The sequence below is a fragment of the Marmota flaviventris genome, chromosome 1, assembly GCF_047511675.1.
Source record: "Marmota flaviventris isolate mMarFla1 chromosome 1, mMarFla1.hap1, whole genome shotgun sequence".
NCBI classification, from domain to species: Eukaryota; Metazoa; Chordata; class Mammalia; order Rodentia; family Sciuridae; genus Marmota; species Marmota flaviventris.
In genome coordinates this window covers 57,419,477-57,443,503 of record NC_092498.1, presented here as the reverse complement: position 1 = coordinate 57,443,503, position 24,027 = coordinate 57,419,477, and the positions used below count along the sequence as shown (strand labels likewise).

Below are 24,027 nucleotides of genomic sequence, written 5' to 3'. Positions count from 1 at the left end.
GGACAGGGCTTGGCCACCTGGAAGTATGGCTCAGAGGTTCCACTTCCGGCTACTGCACCCTCTTTCCCTGTTCCCCACCTGGTGTGTGGCTAGAGATACTCTGGGGATAGCCCCCTCTCCATGAGCCAGCACCCTCCTGCTACCTGCAGCCTCTGGTTACTCTGGGGAGGCATTTCAATGTTAGCTCAAGGTCGCTGGCTCCATATGGCCATGGTGGTCAGGATCTTGGGAAATGACAAAGATGTCAAGTTACCCCTATCCAGGACTGACATTTTTTCCCTCTTCATCCCATTCTACCTCAGCTCTCACCAAGGGCTGTAATGGAGCTGCCCTTCAACAGAGCCTCCTGGCCCCTGTCAGGAAAAGGTGAGAATATGGGGACACTTGTGTGTACAGAGAAGGGGACCAGAGCTTTCTAGTTTGTTCTGAGGGTAAATGCAGGCTATGGTCAGGAGGACAACATATGGATAGGAAAGGGGAAAGCCACTATTTTCTTCTTCAGTCTTCCTGGAGCTGGGGTAGGAGGTGTCTAAAAGCAAACTCCCTGGAGCCAGGGCAAGCATCAGGCAGGGGGTCATTCTTGGGGTCTCTCTGCAAATTCCATCTTTTGACTTATGCTAGAAGTGGCTCCCACTTCCAATCTACAGCCTGGGGGATGCTCTTGCTACTCTAGGGCCAGGAGGAGGCATAGCAGCTATGGGGTCCCCACATGTTCCTCATTTTGCTGGAAAGAACATTGACCTCAGGACCCTAGTGAATGTTTTCAAGCCAGTTCCTTCCTATTTCTTACACTGCTCCTTTCCCTGTTCCCAGCGAGTTTGTTCTCCTGGGCTGATCAAAAATCAGGAACTAGCTTTCTTTCTCCGAAAGCAGCCCTTGAAGGCAGGACCAGCCTAGGACCTGCACCTTGGATGAGGCCTCTCCCAACCCTCCCTCTGGAGGTCACCCTGCAGCCGTGGCTCCAGACCCAGGTGCCAAGAACTCTGGACAGAGGCCACACTGAGAAGTAAGCACCTCTCCTCACATTCCTTTCTCTGACAATTCCCTTCTCTGTCTCTACTTGGTGGAGCCTGTGGCTCCCATCTTCAGGGTGGAATCCAGAGGAATCCTGAATACAGAAGCACAGTGTGCTTGAATGTCAGACCCAGGAGATCAAATATAAGAAAAAAATATTGCCAAACCCACAGCGGCTATGATGGCATTGGGTGGCCTGAAGAATGTAAAAGCTCCTTTTGGCACTAAGCTAGGTGCTCCATAATATATTTTTTGCAATGAATGAATGAGTGAATGAATGGATGGATGGATGGGTAGGTGGATGGGTGAGCGGGTGAGTTCTTAGCAGCAACATAACCGGATTGTCAGGGACTATGCATGCTGGGCAAGGACTCCCATAGAATCAGATTGGAAAGGTCTACATACATCCTGAGAATTGAAATTGTCTGCCACTGGCACTGGCATTACACCTACCATCCCTTCCTTATTTTTGGTCAGTGCTGGGGACTGAACTCAGGGAGCTTTACCCCTGGCTGAGTTCCCCAGTCCTTTTTGTATCATTTTGGAGACAGGGTCTTGTTAAATTGTAATCCTCCCATCTCAGCCTCCCGGGTAGCTAGGATTACAGGAGCGTGCCACCATGCCTGGCCACAATCCCTTCCTAACAGGGCTGGGGAACTTTTCTTAAGAGTGTGAGTCATCAGCAAACTTTCTTGCTGATTTTGTTGCCTTACTCTGGTACTAGAGGCATCCCACTCAAACCTTTCCTTGGCTCAAGTTTCCTTACCAACTAAAGTAGAGCTAGAAATGCATAGTGGCAGAGGTTTGGCAGCTAACAGGTTATTTACCAATACCAGATAGGGCTCATTTAGGGGGGACCCCACTTGATGACCTTGAATAGGATCTATTTTTAATTCCTCAATTTATATTTTCCCCATTAAATAGTAAAAACTCATGCTTCAACTTGGGCCAACAAGCAGAGTTGACGTCCTAAATCATACCTGGCCCTCACTCAGGATCGGAATCGGTGTTACTTTTGGCATACGTTCTATTCCTTTCTTTCCTCTCCCTACTAATCCTCAGTGGTCAGCTGGGGCAGGAAGGAGAAGTGGTGCAAGGGGCTGTCCCTGGGAACCCCTGTCTCCCACACTGAACAGTTTGTGTGTTTTCTAGGTGCCAAATGGCCGGGGATTTTAGCTTTGCTGGGCTGTGCCCTGGTGTAAGCCTTGCACACTGGCCTAGGGAAGTCCTGTACAAAAGCCCACAGATGCGAATGAGTTCCTGACAGTGCCCATCCTCCCCTGCCAGCTGGCGTGGAGATCCAGATGCTGACCTGGCTGAAAGAGAATACTGTGTTGGCGTCTCCTGATGCAGAGTTAAATGCTTGTTAAAGAAAAAAGTGTCTTGGCCGTTCCTTTTCTTCCTAATGTCTTCCATGCCCCCATCGGCTGCCATCCCTCCAGGTTCGGGCCCGTCGGGGCCTGGGGTTTGGGCAGCGAGGTTGAGAGGGCAGCGTGGTGCTACGCTCTCCAGAGTTGACACCCAGGCAGCCCCAATGTTGCTCAGTGACAGCAGATTGGTTAGGCAAGTCCTGAACAGGGGGGAGGGACCTGATGCCCTGTGGCTCGGGCTTCTGTGCCTGAGGAGGAAAGGAATATGGAGCTTGAGCCGATAGGACACCAGGGAGCGAAAGACAGATCAACACATTCCTTCCACGTGTCCGGGATTTACACTTCCATAACACAGGGCAGCCAAGAGCTGAGAGAGACTCACCAGGGCAGGCTGCCATCTTGGGGGGAACAAGCCCAGAAGGAGAGATCACTGAGCAACTGAGAACATGGTCATCAATCCCACACACAGCAGCACCCCTGGGTTGCATTTTTGAGTGGACACAAGTAGAGGTCAAGGGTGCCCTTTAGCCACACTGGGTAGTCACTTAAGTGAGAAGAAACGATAGGCTTCTCTTGTGGCCCTTTCCTAGTTTATGTGAAATGTCAACCTATAGTCCCAGGTCCCCTGAGAGAGCTCAGTGCATACACAGAGGGGCTCATGTCTACGAGTTCATTGTGTAAAGGGGCTGAGGTTCCAGAGCTGCTGGGAGAGGAGGGAACCGAGGACTGGGCAAACTGTGGATGCCGTTCCCTCCCACTTCTGGGGAATGCCTTTTCTGCCTTTCCAGGACTGCTCTGGGCGGGGTAGGGGTTTCAGCTGTTGGCTTTCCTGGACTATCTGGGGCCAGACTTACATGATCCATGCTTCCATGGGATTATAGTATCTTCAGAGCTCCTGTTGGTAGGAGCAGGGTGGGGGGACACCCAGAGGCTTACATTGTCAAATGGCCAAAAGGTAGCTCTTTGTGTGTGTCATGGTTTGTTGGGGTCTAGGCCTGTTGTTCCTTCATAATAGCATATTCTATCCAATCGAGGTTTCTTCCCTTTTGTGAGTCCCCTATTAAGATGAAAGTAAATTGGGAAGTGTTGGAGAATAAAGGTCCATAGAGAAATGGAACACAGGTTGGAATTTAGGGAAGGAAACGGGACAAGCGGAGGTGAGGAGGGGGCCCAAAGGAGACGGGAAGGGCCAAAGATCAACTTAACCAACTTCACAGCATTGCTCAGGGTCTGCCCTGTTGGCAACCGCACACATTTTCCCCACAGGACAGAAAACAGTTAGAAATTGGTCTATAACCAATCATAAAATCTTTAGTAGTATTGCTATTGTATCGTTAACATTACTAAAAGCATATTCTTAATATCCTTAGATGCTCTTAATAGTAGTAAAAAGGCCCTGTCAAAGAAATATGATCTTATCTAATATCCTTTTTGTTTAGTTTAGAATATTACCAACACAGAAATGATCTTCAAAGAAGATAAAAAGTATATATCTAGCACATCATATGTATTTCTAGAAATCTTCAGGCAAACCATGAAGAAGAGCTGACGTTGAAGAATTAATCACAAATCCTGATTTCAGACTCTCTTTGCTCTGTGAAAATGCCAACTGCTGACGTTTATGTAGAAGTTAGGGTTCGGGTGACTGTGGGGCAGCTCTGACCTTACACTGCCCAGAACCTGCTCACTTACTTCCACATCTGTGAATTCAAGTGTTTCTCTACCATGGAGTTTAGTGCGAATCGAAAACGATCCCATCTTCTATCAAACACATAGTACCCTCGTCCCATGAGGCGACTCCCGAATGAGCAAAACTGTGAGGAAAACAAAATTTTAATTTTGATTACAGGTTATTAAGCTAATATAAACCACACAGAGAAAAATAACATTTGCATAAAAACACACAGGGGTACCATTTTACTCAAAATAAAGAAGCAAATAGTACTGAAGCCAAAAATATTTCTGTGGTGCTGTAATTTGAGCTTGAGATACTCTGCAGAACCTCACGTTCTATCCCAACAATAGCTACATTCAATCTTCCTTGGGACCAGGGGCCACATTCTCGACTCCTGGGATTGGGCCAGCATTTTAGGTTAAAAAGCAAACAACCATCACAAGCAGCCAGGGAGACTTTTCAGAGCTCCATTTGTTCACCACATCATCCATCTTCTCAAAGAATTTGGGGCTCCCTGCCTCCCATCCTTGTAATGGGAAATGCTGGTTCTGGTGCCATGGGCCATACCTTCCTACAGATGTCACAGAGGTCACAGAGCCACTTCACTTCTGACCAGGCTAATGCCTTCCTTTCCTAGTCCAGACCTCAGCTGCTTGAATTGGCCCTTGCAGGCTGCCTGGGGCCACAGCATGCTTCCACGCTTTTGCTCCTACTGCCCTTCTGCCTCTCCTGCTCTCTTCTCTTTGACAGTCCCCCATTCAGTGCGCTAATCAAGATTCTCATTTCCAATAGGCTCATCTGATGGATCTTTCCCCTGCGAGCTCCCCTGGCATACCTATTATATATTCTATTGTACTTCACCTTGGAGTAACTACGTGGCTATTTCATTTTACATATATAATGCTTATGTACCTGATGGCTATTAGTGTATAAATAGCAGGGACTCCATTCTCTTCCTCCTCTGTATGAGAATCATAAAGGTTTGTGATAAAGAATTGATCTGGGGGCTGGGGATGTGGCTCAAGTGGTAGCGCGCTCGCCTGTCATGCGTGCGGCCCGGGTTCGATCCTCAGCACCACATACAAACAAAGATGTTGTGTCTGCCAATAACTAACTAAATAAATAAATATTAAAAAAAAAAAAAAAAGAATTGATCTGGCTGGGTGTGGTGGCTCATGCCTGTAATCCCCGAGGCTCGGGAGGCTGAGGCTGGAGGATCTTGAGTTCAAAGCCAGCCTCAGCAAAACCAAGATGCTAAGTAATTCAGTGAGACCCTGTCTCTAAAAAAAAAAAAAAATAGGGCTAGGGATGTGGCTCAGTGGTCCAGTGCCCTTGAGTTCAATCCTGGTACACCCCTGACCAAAAAAAAAAAAGGATTAGGGAGACAAAGCTCCTCCAAAATGTTTAAAGCAAACCATTGCATTTAAAATAGATGGTTGAAATATGGTCATTCAAATGTTTAGCAAACACCACTTGATCATAATGTTAGGACAACTGGAAAGCCAGAAGACAGAGTGGCCTCTGAGAAGGTGACATTAGGCTGGTCTAGAGCTCAAACAAGTTTGCAAATGACTCTGTGACTCAAATGCAGTTTTCCCTGCTCCTCAGCCCTGCAGCAGCTCCCTGGCCTCTGTCCCAGATATAGTGCTGATTGGCACCCACTCCACAAACCCGTCTGGCTCCAGCCTTTGGAACAGTTTTTAGGAGAAAATGTAAGACCTTCCCTTTGTTCTGTTTGTGCTTGTGTTTGGGGGATTTTGCATTAAAATATTAGTGCCTACCAAATCTGGTATCACTGATGAACACATTTTTTGTGTCCCTAAGTTCTTATTGGCCAAGCAGGAAAATATACCAAAGAATTTTCCAATGCAGAAGCTGGTCTCCAGCTGTTTGTAGGAGTTATTCTAGGTCTAGACATCATTTTCTTCCTTTCTTTTTTTAAAAAATATTGTTTTTTAGTTGTAGTGGGACACAACACCTTTACTTATTTATTCATTTTTATGTGGTGCTGAGGATCGGGCCCAGAGCCTCACATGTGCTAGGCGAGAGCTCTAACGCTAAGCCCCAACTCTAGCCCCTAGACATCATTTCTTCCTTCATCCCAATTGCTAAGGACACATTAAGTGTTTATTACAAAAATGATTTAATGTATTAATTGGCCACGAGATTAGACAAACCAAAGAAACAGATCTGTGGCTTTTCCATTTAAATCAGCAAAACATTAATGGCACACAAATGTGCCATGTCCAGAGTTTAGCTAACCTACTACAGCAGCTTGTCCTGGGGACGAATACCTTGATGTCCTCCAGAGTCTGATCTTCTGGGAAAGCCCATCTCTCTTGCACACTTGGGAGCTCTTGATCTTGGTTCCCCACCTATCTAATTCCACAGATAAAAGACAACACAGCTGCTGAGGCTCCCGTTCCTGATTGGCATACTGTGCCCTCAGTAGGAAGCCGATCTTCCCTGTGGTCACCGTAGGCCCTGCTGGCTGCCAACCTTGCCCACTGCATCTCCTCTCACCTGGACCTGTCTTCCTCTTGCTAAGAGCACCATGCCTTTGCTCTGATATCTGACAGGGAGCAGTAGCAGGGAAGGTGTGTCCTTCCCCAGAACCTTGGGACGAATCATGGCTGGTTTCATCTGAGGTCACTGAAATTCTTTCTTTCTCTGCCACTAGTATAGGGGTGAGCATATGGCCTGTTTCGGGTAGATATATAAGGGGAAGTCTAAGGGCTTCATAGGAAGATTATTATTATTATTTATCATCATCATCATCATTTTTTGGTACTGGGGATTGAACTCTGGGACGCTTAACCACTGAGCAGCATCCCAACTCTTTTTTTCTTTTTAATTTTTTTTTAGTTGTAGATGGACACAATACCTTTATTTATTTATCTATCTTTATGTGGTGCTTAGGATAGAACTCAGGGCCTCACGCATGCTAGGCAAGTGTTCTACCACTGAGCCTCAGCCCATCCCCAGCCCTTTTTTAAAAACATTTAATTAAAAAAAAATTTTTTTTAGTTGCAGATGGACACAATATCTTTATTTATTTATTTTTATGTGGTGCTGAGGATCGAACCCAAAGCCTCACATGTGCGAGGCAAGTGCTCTACCACTGAGCTATAGCCCCAGTCCTTCCCCAGCTCTTTTAATATTTTGTTTAGAATTACAGGCTCTCTGAGTTGCTCAGTGCCTCATTAAATTGCCTAGGCTGGCTTTGAACTTGCAATCCTCCTGTCTTGGCCTGCCGAGTTGCTAGGATAATAGGCGAGTGCCACAACTCCTGGCCAAAGATTATTTTTAACTGAGAGAACACATCATCTTGGAAGGTCCATTTTCTGTGTATCCCTTTCCATTCTGTGCACAATGCCACTGAGTGAGGATGTGACCCTGGAGCCACAGTGGCTGCACTGAAACCATGCACAAAAGGCACTGATGGCTACAAAGGGTGCTTTTTAATTCCATGACATCGTGGAAAAGTTGAATCAAGCATAGAAGCACACAATTCTAGCTTTCTTGCTTTATGACATAATTAAATATCCTTCATGTGTATGCAGATGAGTTTTCTACTACTGGCAGGAAAAGGATTCCAAGTCGTTCCTAACTATTTCTGTACAGGGTCATGAGGCAATCTCAGGTTCTAGATGAGCGACAGGTAACCATCATCCCCGGAAGGACAAAGTGGATGTGGCCTTCATTCATCACACAGATAGGAGGGAGGAGGAACTCACTCTCTCATGGTGGAGGACTCATTTAACTTACTGGTCCCTGAGATCTAGAGGTAGTCAAAGCCAATCCTGAACAGCTCAGACTGGCACCAGAGCAAACCACCGTGGTGTCCCATGTTCCAGGCCCCCTGCATTTGGCACCAGAGACTTCCCTTCTCATGTGCTCAGAAGGCAAATATATACCAGCCTCTAGTTGATGCCTTGATTTCCCACTTTGATTTCAATGACCTGAATTGTTAAAGTGAACTATTAAGGAATTGGAAAGAAAGTGCCCTGTTTGTTAATAAGCAATCATGCTGACACAAAAATACTTCCCCCATTCCTCAACTCCCCCCACCTCCATTCCTCTCTCAGTTCTTTTTTTTTTTTTCATACACCAGATTAATTCATATGCGGTACTGAAAATTGAACTCAGTGTCTCACACATGCTAGACAAGCACACTACCATTGAGCTACAACCCCAGCCCACCCTCTCTCTCAGTCTGGCACCATATGGTCACAATAATAACAGTATAACTTAGAACCAGTAGGGAGAACACCAACGAGGGCTGGTACCTGACACATGGCTAAGATGGATGGCTTCCAGAGCAGCCCTGCTAACGTTGGACATCAGACACTTCATTTTTAGATGGACAAGGCCAAAAGGTTAGCTCCTGAGTTCATTTACATAAATGTCATTTCTCAAACATTTTCACTTCCAGGTGGGTGGGCCATAAGTACCCAAGTATTTAAAGGATTATAATCAGGCAGGAGCCCTTTCCTTTCTTTCTGTGATGTTCAAGGGCATTTGTAACGCCATCACTTAACCTCAGGGTAAGCCTTTGGTAAAGCTCTGTGCTGACACCCTCTCCTTAAGAATTCGAGCCTCTGCCTTGATCATCAAAGTGCCTGAGTGAGGATGTGACCCTGGGGAAGCCACGTGGAAGGGAACAGGAGGAGGCCTACCGCAAGAGGTCTGGGATGGTGCACGGAGAACTGACAGTCCAACCTCTCAGATTCTTCGCCTCCGTCCATCTCCCCTTCATCACTGGACAGTCGGCTGGTGAGGTCACCTCCAACCGGGGGCAGAGGGGGCTCTGGCGCGTAGCCGCTGTGATTTGAAGACGCACTGCTACTTATGCTATTTGCAGATGATGGTCTACAGGCAAGAGTCGAGAACAAGCAGAATCAACTTTTCTGAGGTAACAAGAGCCATTCAGTCTCCTGGTGCCCAGAAAGCAGCCTGATTACTCTTGCTACCATGTCAGGGAGGACTGGTAGAAAGCAATTTTGCTGAAGGAAAAATGTTAAGGCTGAAGGGTTAAGCGACCAGCTCTCTATAGTAGGTCAGAGGAGTTAGGTTTTCCCCTGCCTGCTCTTGAGGGGCATGATCCAGGCAGGAGCGGAAGGCCCAAGGATGAGCAAAAAACTCAGAGAGTTAATTGAACCCAAACTATCTTCTATGAATTCACCCACCTGCATGTAAAGTGATTTGTACTCACCACATGGGTATTTCCCTTAGAAAGTGATCTTCCAACCAAGTGAACAGGATCAGACCAAACCACAAAATACCAGTAATGAAGAAACAGTCCCATGCATACTGTCCTTGCTATTCAACCACGACTTTCAGAAACCGTTATCACACTGGCATCATAAAAGCTGTTGTCCCAGTGATAGGCCACTCTTTCCTGACCCCAATGCCATGCCAGTGTCTTAGTCCTGAGCTGCGTGTAGTTTAAGAGCATCTTCTAAGAATGAGTGCTTCAGTCTGATTTTTGACAAGCCACTTTCCTACCGCCTGGCATGGTTGGCTCCTCGTAGGTGTTGAGAGATTTTTCTCAATGAAGGAATGAATGAATTCCACGAATATAAGGAAATCTAACAGATGTCATCTCAATTATGACGAAGCTTATAGAAAAGCAATGTCACAATAACAGGCAGCATTATAGACTTCTTAAGCAGTGAAAAGCAAGACAAAACAAGGCATAAAGAAACAGACACATCCATATTAGTGAAAAGTTTGAAGAGAAATAGTTGTTAGTGGTCTTTACTACTCAACGTTTTTATCAGTTGATTGATGTGGGAGGAAAAAAGTTTTGGGGAAATCAGGTTTTTTTTTTTTTTTAAAAAAAAAGGAAATGATTTTCTGATTTCTGCTTTGAAATCGCCTCGCCCCCATCACATGAAGTAGCATTTTTGATTTGTCACCCTTTTCTCTCATTTTCACCCTGTGTCCTTTGTTGCTTTGAAATCTCAGGTCTCAAATACCTGAATGCAATCAGATTCCAAAGCACGATCATTTAAAAATCACAATGGTGTAGAATGACCCAAATGTCCACCAATAGTTGAATGGATAAACCAAATGTGGTATATACCTGCAATGAAATATTATTCAAGCCTGAAAAACATGTGAAATGTTTTAAAGGTTATATTTATTTATTTATTTGTTGTTTTTAGATATACATGACAGTAGGGTGTCAAAACGACATATTATACATACATGATTGCAACCCATTACAATTCTGATCCCACTCTTGTGGATTAACATGATGTAAGGTTTCACTGGTTGTATATTCATTTTTTTTTTCCCGGTGGACACAACATCTTTATTTTTATGTGGTGCTTAGGATCGAACCCAGCACCCTGCGCATGTAAGGCGAGTGTGCTACCGCTTGAGCCACATCCCCAGCCCTGGTTGTGTATTCATATATGAGCATAGGAAAGTTATGTCCGATTTATTTCAATGTCTGTCCTATTCCCATCCCCCCTCCTTTCCCCTTTGTCTAATCCAATGAGCTTCTGTTCTTTCCCTCCCACCCTCCCTTATTATGTGTTAGCATCCACGTATCAGAGAGACCATTCAACCTTTGGTTTTTAGGGACTGACTTATTTCACTTAGCACGATAATCTCCAGTTTCATCCATTTACTGGCAAATGCCATAATTTCATTCTTCTTTAAAAGAGCTGAGTAATATCCCAAATGTGTATATATATATACCACATTTCCTTTACCCATTCATCTGTTGAAGGGTACCTAGGATGGTTCCATAGCTTAGCTATTGTGAATTGAGCTGCTATAAACATCGATGTGGCTGTGCCACTATAGTAGACTGATTTTAAGTTCTTCGGGTATAAACCTAGGAGTGAGACAAGTGGGTCAAATGTTTTTTGAGGCATCTCTATACTGCCTTCCAGATTGGTTGCACCAATTTGCAGTCCCACCAGTAATGTATGAATGAACCTTTACCCCACATCCTCACCAACATTTATTATTATTTGTATTCTCGATAATTGCCATTCTGACTGGAGAAAACATGTGAAATTTTGATACCTACTATGTTATGGCTGAACCTTGAAGGCAGCATGCTAAGTGAAATCACCAGCACCAAGGACAAACACTGTATGATTCCACTTACACGAGATAGAACAGTGGTTTTGAGATGCCAGAGGGAGGGAGGGATGGGGAATAAGTGTTTAATGGGTCAGAGTTTCAACTGCAGTTGAGAGAACGTTCTGGAAACGGGTGTGACATGGCTGCATGTCACATATGCATATGTGTGTGACATGGCTGCATATGTTGAATATACTTAGTACAATTTAAAATGATAAAATGTCAAATTTTATGTTATATATATTTGCTACAAAACAAAACAAAGCCAAAAGTAGTTTTTCAGCGTTATTATGAAAATTTCATAGGAATGACAATTTATCATTGACACTCACCTTCCCATAATTACAAAAACAAGGATGCCATTCATTCTGCATGCCAAAGGTCTACAGACCAAAGAACACATCTCCCCAGTCCTCCTTCGATGCCTACTCTTCTGGACTGGGAAGAGAAGCTGCACTATTACATGCCTACGGCTTAAGATCTCAATGTAAAACAATTTAGATGATTCTCAAACAGAAGAACAGAAAACATCACACATAATCCTGCTGCCCAAGATCAAGTGCTATTAGTTTTTTGATTTATGTCCTTCAGGACTACTCGACTTTTTTTTTTTTTTGTACCAGGGATTGAACCCAGGGGCGCTTAACCACTGAGCCACATCCCCATCCCTTTTTATATTTTATTTTGAAACAGGGTCTTGCTAAGTTTCTTAGGGCCTCACTAAGTTACTGAGGCTGTTTTAGAACTTGGGATCCTCCTGCCTCAGCCTCCCAAGCTGCTGTGATTACCAGCATGCCCTACCATGCCTGACTCCTTGACTTTTTTATTTTAATGTTTTCCCAACTTTAATAAGGTGCAATACATTACACTTTACACAATAAACAAATAGCTACACATATTGAGGGTGTACAATGTGATGATGTGATATATGCATGTTTGTGAAATGGTTACTATAATTGATAGAGTTAACATATCCCTTACCTCCACTAATTACCATTTTTTCCCCTGGAACTGAGAATTAAACCCAGGGCTTTGTGCGTGCTAGATTCTATTGCCAAGCTGCACCCCTGGCCCTGCGTGTGTGTGGAAGTGGGAGTGGTATGGGGTTTGAACTCAGGGGTGCTTTTTAATCTTAAGATATGAGTGTTATCCCTATATTGCCCAGGCTCAAATTTATGATCCTCTTGTCTTAATCTTCTGAGTATCTAGGATTGTGGGTGTGTGCTACTGTGCTTGGTTCCATTTTTTCTTCCCATGGTGAGAAAGCTCAAGATCTACTTTCTCAGCAAATTTTAAGAATATAACGTACTATTGTTTACCGTAATTACCAGATTCTCCAGAACGTATTCATCTTATAACTGAAAGTTACTCGGATCTATCCATTTCCCCTCATCCCTCAGCCCCTGGAAATCTCTGTTTCTATGAGTTTGTTTCTTTTAGATTCTACACACAAGTGGAATCATACAGTATTTGTCTTTCTCCATCTGACTTATTTCACTAGCATAATGCCTACAAGGTTCATCCATGTTACTGAAAATGTCAGAATTTCTTTTCTTTTTTATGCCTGAATAATATTCCATGGTGTTATATGTACCCAAACTTCTTTATATTTTAATACATCAGCAGACACTTAGGTTACTTCCATATCTTGGCTACAGTGAGTAATCCTGCAACGAATGTGGAAGTGTTAATCAGGGCAGAAACATCATACACATTTATTTCTTGGTCCCTCCCCCAAAGCCAACTAAAATGACAGCAAAGGAGTAAAAAAGACATTATCCCTAAGGAACAAAGAGATCAGCAGGGATATGGTGGTAGTTATGGTGATGACTTCCCAATATCCATTTAGCCCCACACCAATAGCAATCTCTCTAATCTTACTTACTAATGATTGGTTCAGAAAAGGTCATGAGAAAATAACATTTATTTTTTGGGGTGGGGGATTTTGGAAAGACTTTTCCGACTTTTAAAAAGAAACACTAGGCTTTGGTGGAAGATGTTGATCACTGGAGAGGCTGTGCATGTGTGTGGGCAGGGGGCATAAGGGAAATCTCTGTTACTTTTGGGTCAGTTTTCCTGTGAACCTGAAGCTGCTCTAATATAAGGAATTAAAAGAGAGAGAGAGAGAGAGAGAGAGAGAGAGAGAGAGAGAGAGAGATCCATAAGGAAAAGTGGTCCTGACTTCAACAGGTGGAGAGATGACAGAGCTCATGGCAGCTGGACTGACATGCAGGTCGTTTCTACCACTGCATACCACCAGGTACCTGGCTCCTGCCAGGACAGCTCCTCCCCACCTCGGTCAACTTTCTTTCTTTGTTTTTGGTATCTGGGATTGAACTCAGGGGCACTCCCACTGAGCCACATCTCCATCTCTTTTTTGTATTTATTTAGAGACAGGGTCTCACCGAGTTGCTTAGTGCCTAGCTGTTGCTGAGGCTGGCTTTGAACTCGTGATCCTCCTGCCTCAGCCTCCCAAGCTGCTAGGATTACAAGTGTGCACCACTACGCCCAGCTTCAGTCAACTTTCTTTCTTTCTTTTTTTTTTTTTAAACATTTATTTTCCAATTGTTGTTGGACACAATACCTTCATTTTATTTATTTTTATGTGGTGCTGAGGATCAAACCCAGAGTCTCACACATGAGAGGCGAGTGTTCTACTGCTGAGCCACAACCCCCACCCTTCAGTCAACTTTCTAAAAGAAAACAAAGGTTTTCCAGAGAAAAGGAACTAGAGAACCTCTAGACATGGGGCCACCAGGCTCATCTGAGGACAGGAGTGGGACACAGGGCTGTGGGCTCTCCTTAGTCAGGGTGCCTATCTCCAGACACCCTGCCAGGCATGGCTCCTCGTTTTGAGAAACTGAGTGTCCTGGAGAAGAGGCTTAGATCTCACTGCTGTGAGCCCTCAGACAAAGGGCTCAAACAGTCCAACATACAGACTTCCACCAGCCTCTTCTAGACATGAATAGTCAGGGATTGCCCCACCTTCCTGGAGTAGACCAATATGAGACTGACCAGTCAAATGTCGAAGGTGCAAACACACAAGTGGAACAGGCCTGGAGGAGGCAAAGATAATGAGGGAAAGAGGAAAAACTGAAAACCTATCTTCACAGATACTCACATGGTATTTATTACCAGGCTGGAGGAGCAGCTCAGTGGTAGAGCGCTGCCTTAGCAACACAACAAAAGAATGGTATTACTTTGGAGAATTGATAGTGTCTTGTAAAATATCACAAGGAACCATCAGATTAAAAAAGAACCAGATAATAAAAAATGTTAAATGTATCATAAATGTATTATTGAACACACAATTTTAAAGGTGAAGTAAGAAAAATCTTTTAGAAAGTACAACCAGGACTTTTAAAGAGAATTAAAACATCAGGCTGGGTGAGGTGGCACACACCTGGAATCCTAGTGGCTTGGGAGGCTGAGGCAGGAGGATTGTGAGTTCAAAGCCAGCCTCAGCAAAAGTGAGGTGCTATGCAATTCAGTGAGACCCTATCTCTAAATAAAATACAAAAAAGGGCTGGAGATGTGGCTCAGTGGTTGAGTGCCCCTGAGTTTAATCCCCGGCACATCCCCCTGCCCTGCCAAAAAAACCAAAAACAGCAAAAGGTCCAACATTCAACTAAGAAGAGGTTAAGAAATTGAGGGGGGAAAAAAAGCAGGGAGAAAAGTATCCAAGATGCAACACAGAAAACACCCCAGAGAGAATAGAACAGTAACTTGCTGACTGAATAGATCTACTGACTGAGTATTTAGCTCAGTGAATGAAAAGAGAGCTATATCAAGAGTGACCCCTGAGCCAGGCACAGTGGTGTATGCCTGTAATCCCAGTGGCTTGGGAGGCTGAGGCAGGAGGATCACAAGTTCAAAGCCAGCCTCAGCAATTTAGTGAGGCCCTAAGCAACTGTCTCTAAATAAAAAACAAGAAAGGGCTGGAGATGTGGCTCAGTGGTTAAGCACCCCTGGGTTAAGCATCCCTGAGGGAAAAAAAAACAAAAACAAAAGAACAAAGAAATCTCCCACAAACCCTGAGAACTTCTAGAGTCCCAGACTTCAGAGATTTAAACTGGTGACATGCAAAGAAATGGGCATCAGAGTAATAATGGACTTCATGATAAAAAGTTGTGATGTTAGAAGTCAAAGGAAAAGTGTCCTGAAAATTCTGCAGAGAAATGATTTTTAATCAAGTTATTATGCAGATCATCAATACGTGTGTGGGTAGAACAAAAACATTCTCAGGTGTGTAAAGATTCTAAAAACTGATCTGTGCCATTCTTCGTAGAAAGACACTGTAGGAGCTACTCCATCAAAATCAAGGAGCAAACTAAGAAAGAGGGGTACAGCAGGACCTGGAAACATGCTCTGTCACAGACCGAGCGAAGAGCTATTCCAGGTGGGCAGGAGCCACTGCTTTTCCTTCTAAGTCAATACCATTTGATTTCTGAACTATGTGCCTATATTACTGTGATTAAAAAATGAAGTCTAATCAAGGAAAACATGGTTGAAACACTAGTAAGCTCCAGGTGCCAGATAAAAGAGGGGAGGAGACGAACAGAAGAGATTTCTGAGGAGTAAGTGAGCCCAGGAGCCATGTGCTCTTGTGTAGAATGGGCTCCGAGTGTGTGTGTGTGGGGGACGGGATGGGGGATGAACTGTGGGAATAGTGCGCACACTGCCTAAAAGAGTTTGCTGGAACCAGCATGTCTCAGAAAACACAAGGCGTGGGCAGGAAGGGATGGGGACTGGGGCCACTAGTCACAAGAAAGTGTTCACAAAGTCACTGGAGGTTGTGACTTGCTACCCACTCTTTCCTCCTCGACACTGCATCACCGGGCCCCTCTCCACCTACCAGCTGAGACTAAAGACAAAGTCTGTGATGGTGGGTGCCTGTCCGGTGCCACTCAGAAACTCAGGGAAAGTCCCACCCCACCACTTTGAGGAACTATAGCATCCATCTGTCCCAGGGTTCTGGGGCAAAGAGTGGAAGGCAATGACCTTAATCGCATCCTTTCCCCGTGCCAGGCATGTTACATACATTTTCTCATCCCAGCCAGCTACATGCTGTCTCAGATGAAGAAATTACTGGCAAAATTCATAAGAAATGAGATGTTCTGTGCCTGTCTGCTTGATCGCAAAGTCCCCTAGATTGAGAAATGGACAGACCTAAACCAAGGAGAGAAAGGGCTTGTAGCAGTGTGGTAAGAACATGATTCTAAAGAACTGAGTTCTTTCACTCCAGGCTCATCTCTGCTCTTACTCGGGGACATGGGGCCTTCTGCCATGCTCGACGTTTCCCTTGGGAGTCTAAGAGTCATTAGGCTTTGCCATTTAACACTTCAGATTGTGTGAACATCCACAACATGGGGGATGGGCCCAGATCATGCTGGCCCAGGCTTCCCAGCCTAACTCTTCTTCCTTCTTCCTGGGGGTTACAGCCTGGCTTGTCAGAGACCAGCTTGACCCTCTGCCCTCCTCTTCCTTTTCAACAGATCTCTGGTGAGTTTGGCTGAGCCAGTCATCTAATCATCCTTGGGCTCTTCAGGGCAAGTGATGTGTGTTTTCTTAGAGTTGGGGACAAAGAAACACAGCACATGTTTATGTGCTACAGTTGTTCTGGTGACAATTATCTTCCAAGGTTCGTAGGCTGGAAGCTTAGCTCCCAGTGAAGTGGTGTTGAGGGGATGGAACCTTTAAAAGGTGGGGCCTAAGAGACAATTAGATGCTGGGGGCACTGGCCTCAGTAGGCATGCACGCTGGTCTCTTGGAGTATGTTGGGTCTCTCAGGAATGGGTTAGTTCCTCTAAGAGTAAAGTTGTTATAAAAGAGACTGAGCCTGGCTTCTCCCTGATCTCTTGCTTCCTTGCTCTTATATGTTGCTTCTGCATATGGCAGTTTCCCTTTCTGCTTCTCTGCCATGTGTAATGCAGCTAGGGGGTCCCTCACCAGAGGCTAGGGCTAGGCCGTTTTGATTTTCCAATCACCAGAATCATAAGTGAATTAAACCCTTTTCCCTTATACATTCCCAGTGCTAGGTATTTTGTTATAGCAACACAGATGGACTATGTATATCGTTCAAGGGCCCTAAGATTGCAGGCAGAGGACCAGAAGACAGGCATATAAAATCAGGTAGCACCAGGGCCTTCATTTACTCACATTGCTTCCCTTTGGAATACCACTACCACTTACAGCTACCATTAATTGAGTAGTACATTATGTGCTTTTGGTACTTTTTCACTTAACTCTTATTAGCTCCATTTTATAGATGAACAATCTGGGGTTAGAGAGGCTAATAATCATGCTTAAGTTTATCTAGTTACCAAGCATGGAGGTGAGATTTTCCCTTCAAATCCTGTTCCAACCCTTGTTATCTAACTCACAGTTTTCTAATTCTAGACCCAAGTTCCTTTTTTAGCAATCCCTGACAAGAATGGGATGCAGTTCAAGAATATGAGAACTAAAATATTTTCAAGGTTATTAAAAAGATAGGTAAGAAATAAATTCATACACAGTAGCATTTCCTATAAAGGGAATTCATAATTGGTAAGGATTATAATAATTCCATTCACATGTGATAGCTTTCTTTTTTTTTTTTTTTTGCCAATCACAGATAGTGTAGATGAAATATGTTTCTTCTTCTCCTTTTTTTTTTCTTCCCCATGTGGTGCTGGGGATCAAACCTAAAACCTTGCACATACTAGGCAAGTCCTCTCTGAGTTACATCCTCAGCCTGAAATATATAGTGTATATGTATCATTAATATCAGTAAATAAACATCTTTGTAAGTTTAGTGTGATTACAACATTAATCTCTGATTATGCTTTTTCAATCTCTGATTGCACAAGATTCCAACCTAAAGTAAATGCAAAAAGGAACAGAACAATGAAGATCCTTAAGGCTCTACTGCCTGTTTTATTTTTTAATAACCACTCCTTTTTGACTCTGTTAACCCAGGCACCACTTCTGGGAGAAGTGCCTCCATGGCCAAAAACCAATGGAGAAATGTTTAATAAAAGGTTTTCATACTGGGTTCCCTTGGGGAATCTGAGGTGATGCCTTGGAGGGCTGGGGACAATGGTTCTAGGAATGTGTGTAATGAGAGGAGGACTAACTTGTCTTCAGGTAAGGCAAGGCTGCTTCTATATGGGGTACCATGGAAAGTTGTATTGAAATGAAAATATTCGATAGGCACAAAGAATTTGAAAGTTCCTAAACACAGTCCCTCCCCACCCCCACCTTATCAGTGGTTTCACTTTATAGCTCAGTTACCCATGGTCAACTGATATCCAAAACTGTTAAATGAAAAATTCCAGAAATAAACAAATTATAAGTTTTAAATTATATACAATCATGAGTAGTGTGATGTAATATTACACTGTACCACTCTGTCTCACCTGGGGCACGAATCATCTATTTGTCCAATGTATCCATGCTGTATACACTACCCGCCCATTAGTCAGTTAGCAGCTGTTTTGGTTATCAGATAAACTGTCACAGTATAGCAGTGTTTGTGTTCAAGTAACCATTATTTTATTTAGTCAGCAGCCCATAGTACAAGAGTAGCAATGCTGGCAATTCTGTTATGGTATATGTTATAATTGTTCTATTTTATTTTACTATCACCAATTTATAAGTTAAATTTTATCACAGGTATGTATGTATTGGAAAAAAAATAATATAGATAGGGTTTGATATTATCTGCAATTAAATATCCACTGGGCTCTTAGATATGGGGGACTACTGTATACAGAGACCTTTCCAAAGTTTGGAACAGATTATTTCTTCAACTCTAAAACAAGGGTAATATCCTTAATTAATACCCGGAATTACAGTGAGAAGTAGTTATAAAACTATCTTGCAAAGTGAGTGATGGCAATGACACAACAGCGGCTGTGACGATGGGGTGGCAATTCCACCTGACTGCTCCCTCCTGAATGCCTGAAGCTGCGCGTGGCCATAATGACAGAGGGCCTCTGCTGTCAGATTTGTACCAAAGTGCAAAGTGCATGAGGGTGAGAAGCTGGTAGATCAGGATCAACTGCCACCAAAGATTAATTTCTGCTTTAAAAATCAACTCCCTGCCCTTCCTTTCTAATGATGTTCTCTTAAAGCCTACTTGCTTATTGGACAATTACTCTCCGAGACACATTGCATGCATGAAAAAAACCATCAGATAAGGTCATTATCTCTAGTTCTCATTGAGTATTATTAATGTTTCCTTTTTATGTAAAGTGTGGATATTTGAGTCTTATCTCATTTCCTCAACTCTAAATTTTTGAAAAGCAGAGCCTAGGTTCATTTTTCTCTATGCCCCTGCCTGAGAGAGACTAACCTGGTACCTTGCTTATGGAGTTATAATTATTCAATAATAATATTTTAAAATAAATATTATATTCCCTTGCCCCATTACCTGGAAATTGGTGCACTACCCATCAAAACAGACATTTGTGGATTTTAAATTGTTTTAATCCACATGGGCTTTAGTTCTGTTTTCTGTTCAGGACAACCAAATAAAACCCCAAACAGGTGGCTCAGAAGAGCAGCTTTCTTGGCATGTTACTGGTCCAGGTTTTTATTTCTTGCTCTATAAAAACACTTACTGTCTGATAAAAGGGTTTGCTAGAAAGGCTGCTGCTGCTACATATGACAAAGATGATGATAATGACAGCAGTAAGATCTGTTGAACACTTTGTGGCAGGCACTGGGCTGAGCCCCTTATGCACATGATCTCATTTGAACTTAGAAGCGCCTTATGAGGTGCTATTATGATTTCCAATTGATGCATGATCAGACCACACACACCGCACACCCAGCCAGGTAAAATGCCTTGACTAAGGACTCAGGTCTTCTATCGCCAATGCAGGACTTACCTGGGAAGTACAGAGTTAGGTGGCCTGGATTTTGCAGGGGATGCAACTTTTGGTTCTGGCCCCGAGCTCCCTGAAGATCCCAGCAGAGACTCCTGCCCTGGCCCAGGTGGATTTGGAAGTATTTCCCTTGTGGAAGTCAGGAGGTGCTCTTTAACTTCTTTCTCCCGGGACTTGGCTTTGTGTTCCGCCAGGAGGAGGTCAAATTGCTTTTTCCGGCCCGGGACTGCCCTCCGATGGCTTAGCGAGTGTGTCTAAGGAGAAGAGAGATGAGAAGCACAGCCTCTTTGATCAGCACATAAACCTGCTTCCCCAGGCCCTGCATTTCAGAAATAGCAATCATGGGAATTTAGAGGTGCTTGAAAAGTCAACTTCAAGGCAACAGCTCCTGCTCTGTGGCTGGGAAGAGGCAGAGACCACACGGACGCAACCATGCCCTACACTCCTGGTGCTAAGAAGCCAAAGCTTCCTCCAAAAACATGGCCTGAGATGACGAGCTTCAGCGCAGAACCCATGAAAACCTCTCTGATGAAAAGGCAACCGCGAGGGAATGCTAGAGTTAATCCAGGTGCAGGTGGGAGGCTCGAGTCGGCCCAGACAAACCGAGCCACCAAGCAGAGAGGGCCATAGCCTCGATCCCAAGAAGCACTAGCAGTTCAGAAGGAAATGTGGGGCTTTGGGCTACCCAATGGCGGCCGCCTTGGGTCCGCTGTTCCCCTGGCCACCCCGTGTGGCTGGATCAGGGGCGCGGCATCTCATCCTCCCCTTCAGGGCGCTGCCGCCGCCGCCGCCGCCGTTCCTGCATACATTAAAACGTAGCAGGCTTTAGAACCGCCTGTGAGTGCCTATAAATACAATTTACTGTCTGGCCTCCCAAGTAACAGGGGAAGCCTAGTTTTTTTTTTTTTCCCTCTCCTTAAAAAGCCAGCCAGCTTGAGGCAGGCACTCTGCTACCATGGACGAGAAGAAAGCATTTCCCTTACAAAGAACAGCTGGAGGTCATGTCGAGGTTCCACACCCTGCCGTGTGCAGAGAGTGGCATGCAAACATTTCGACAAAGGCCCCAGCAAGAGCAGGAAGTATTTTTTATGGAAAGAGAAATACCTTGCAGGTGAGGGATCTTGTGCAAGGTTTCTTTGTCTCGGGATCCAATACTCCACAGTGTTTATTTGGGTCAAATTCTCTCTCTGGTTTAAGAAACAAACAAAAAATATAAGAAAAAAGGAGACTAAATAGGATTTGGCATTAAGACTACAGTTTTAAAAAATGCACATTTGCACCAACAAGTGAGACATTGTCAGGCAATCTGTTTTTCCTTCTTCTTCTTCTTTTTTTTCCCAACCGGCTGCTAAAATGCCTCAAGACCCACGTAGGGGAAAATGGCAGTCCCCTTTGAACGCAGAGTTTCCAAGCCCAGCACAGGGCACCAGGGTTAGGGTGGGAGAGGGCAACAGAAGAAAAGGAACTGTGCTGCTTGCAACACTTCATTTTATTTGAACGGTCCACACAGGTCCTTGGCACGTGGGGCATAGCGGCTGCAGAGCAGGGAGAGCCACCTGAGACTCAAGGGTCTCTTCTTCCTGGGCTGCTGCATACACCCCAGTACATACACCCAAGTACATACACCCCAGCCTCCACCCCTGCCTTCCTGCTAATTTAGCCATTTAAGTGGGAGATGGTTCCTTGACATGTCAGTGTGACCTGCCTCTCCCATACTTTACAAAGCACTCAGCGGGGGCTTTCCACACACCTGCACAGACCAACAAAGTCATTTACCTGATTCAGGAACATTCTAGATACAGGCAGGGGCAGGGAAAAGTCTGAGTGTGTGTTTTTGCGTGAGTGAACCTGTACTCTGTTCCTAGCCTTGGCCCTGAAGCCCTTCAGGAGAATAAGACAGGGCAGCTAGGGAGGAAGGGCCCCTGTGTGGGGAGATGTGGCTTGGGTCTGAAGGGATGGTTGACAGCTCACGAGGAGGCTACTTCTAAGGAATCAGTTCTTTTTATGCCCATTGGGGATCCTTCCTCCCTTCTGGGATAACAAATATGTTCTCCATACCTGGAAAATGTGGGGACATGAGGCAATCTTTTAAGGACCCATTAGGTTTTAGAATGGCCTGTGCTGTTTCTGGAAGGTACCCAGTGAACACCCAAGTTCTGAGGAGAGGAAGTCCACAGCTCTCTGGGTGTGTGTGGAAATAGGTGGCGTTCTATTGCTGGGGGGAGGAGGGCCTCGAATAGCTCCAAATTCAAGAGAGGTTACCCAGTCAACAACTGCAATTGGTGGAGTAAACTCAGAGCATAATAAATGAATGTGTTCTATTTTCAAAGAAGGTTTGGGGGTCAGGAGGGGAGGTTGCAATAGTAGCTATGATGCTGTGGGCATGAAATCATTCTTACACCCAAGGATATCCAAGTACTTCCCTCCCTCCTTTGTGCTTTTTGCCTTCCTTTTTTACAATCTTCATTTTAAGAAAAGAAAACTGCTAGGTCTGGAGATGCTGGTTTCCTTGGATCCCTCTGCCCAGCAGGCAGTGAATGCCTGCGTGCCAGGTCCCATGCTGTGCCGTGGGGGTCCTTCCCCCTCGGATCTGTCAGAGTCCGGCCAGTGCCCAGACCCACACCAGCACCTCATGCTGGCCTAGAGCTGAGCGGGTTATTGGCTGGGGGATGGAATTGGATGCCAAATGTGGGAGCGAGGTAGAAACAAGAAGACCCAATGAGACAAGAAAACTAACCAAGTGCAAAACCAATAGTCCTCAGGAAAGTCCCAGACAAACTCAGACTGCGATACAGGCTGCAAGTCAAGATCATGCTTCTGCTGCAACAAGGGATCCGTGGCCTCTGGACACTGTGCCCAGGCCTATTCGCTGCTCCCCTCCCCCGCCACCATCACTGACACTGCACTTCCATTCAGGGGGAGCAAGGCCCCAGAGTGCTCACAGAGCACCACACTCTACCTTTCCCTCACAGTGGGTGGCTAGGACATGGAGAATGGGGCAGGGCACTATTTCCATTTGAATGCTTTGGGCCTGAGGTATTTGTAATATATGATTTTTTAAAGAGTTTCAAATGTAAGATAGAAAAATAAGAAATACAGATAAACACAAAGTAGAAAATAAAAATTACCCACAGTTCCTTGGGTGCTTAAAAACCTTGCTCACGGCTGGGCGCAGTGGTGCATGCCTGTGATCCCAGCGACTTGGGAGGCTGAGACAGGAGGATCTCGAGTTCAAAGCCAGCCTCAGAAACTTAGAAAGGCCCTAAGCAACTTAGCAAGACCCTGTCTCTAAAAAATATGAAAAAGGGCTTGGGATGTAGTTCAGTGGTTAAACTCGCCTGGGTTCAATCCTCAGTACCAAACAAACAAAAAAACAAACCACCCTCCAAAAACCAAAAACCCAAATAACCAGACTTGCTTATAACCAGAAGGTTTCTCTCTCACGGGATGGCTTTCACTGTATTTTTTTTTTTTTCTGGCTACCATTAGATAGACCTCATGGTGTGTGGAGATATTATGAAGTTATAGCTTTTCCTGGTCATTTAGAGAGAGCAGAACTGCCCAAGTTAGTTCTACAACAGATCCAAAGCAAACATCATCCATAAGGGGCCTCTAGCGAGCCACTCAAAGAGTGGCCATGTGTCTGCTTGGACAACTGAGGAGTAGGCCCAAGAGAGACCTCCCAATGCCCCATCTGCTGTGCCAGCCTGAGTCTCCCATTTGAGAACTCTGACCTGATTATGGGGAAAGGGCATTTGTAAAAGTCCCAACTGCAGAGTCAACCTGGAAACCCACAAGGCCAAAGGACAGCGGTGTATCTCTCTGTGTAGCATTTTTCTGATGAGGCTATCCCAGCATGACCAGAGCCACTGTGAAATATCCCTGCAGACTGTCCAACTTTATAGCAGTGAAGCTTCTGTGGGAGCCAAGGACCTTCAACCTGTCAGCATATTTGGCTGCACAGAGCCACCTGCTAAGGAGACCCTCTAAGTCC

The 24,027-nt window shown here is 44.7% G+C and overlaps 1 protein-coding gene across 13 annotated transcripts in view; it reads right to left on the bottom strand.

Moving 5' to 3' along the window:
* Atxn7l1 (ataxin 7 like 1) overlaps positions 1–24,027 on the bottom strand; it is a 243,741-nt gene that overhangs the window by 9,800 nt on the left and 209,914 nt on the right. For 9 of the 13 annotated variants that reach the window (XM_071613070.1, XM_071613076.1, XM_071613084.1 and 6 more), the window contains 5 exons: positions 21,138–21,220; positions 20,037–20,287; positions 8,739–8,931; positions 4,077–4,198; positions 2,327–2,632 (listed from right to left, as the gene is read on the bottom strand). In XM_071613070.1, coding sequence (XP_071469171.1) covers positions 2,327–2,632; positions 4,077–4,198; positions 8,739–8,931; positions 20,037–20,287; positions 21,138–21,220 — 955 coding nt within the window. The remainder of the gene's footprint in view (positions 1–2,326; positions 2,633–4,076; positions 4,199–8,738; positions 8,932–20,036; positions 20,288–21,137; positions 21,221–24,027) is intronic. The other 4 variants (XM_071613132.1, XM_071613100.1, XM_071613103.1 and 1 more) reach the window with 1 other exon arrangement.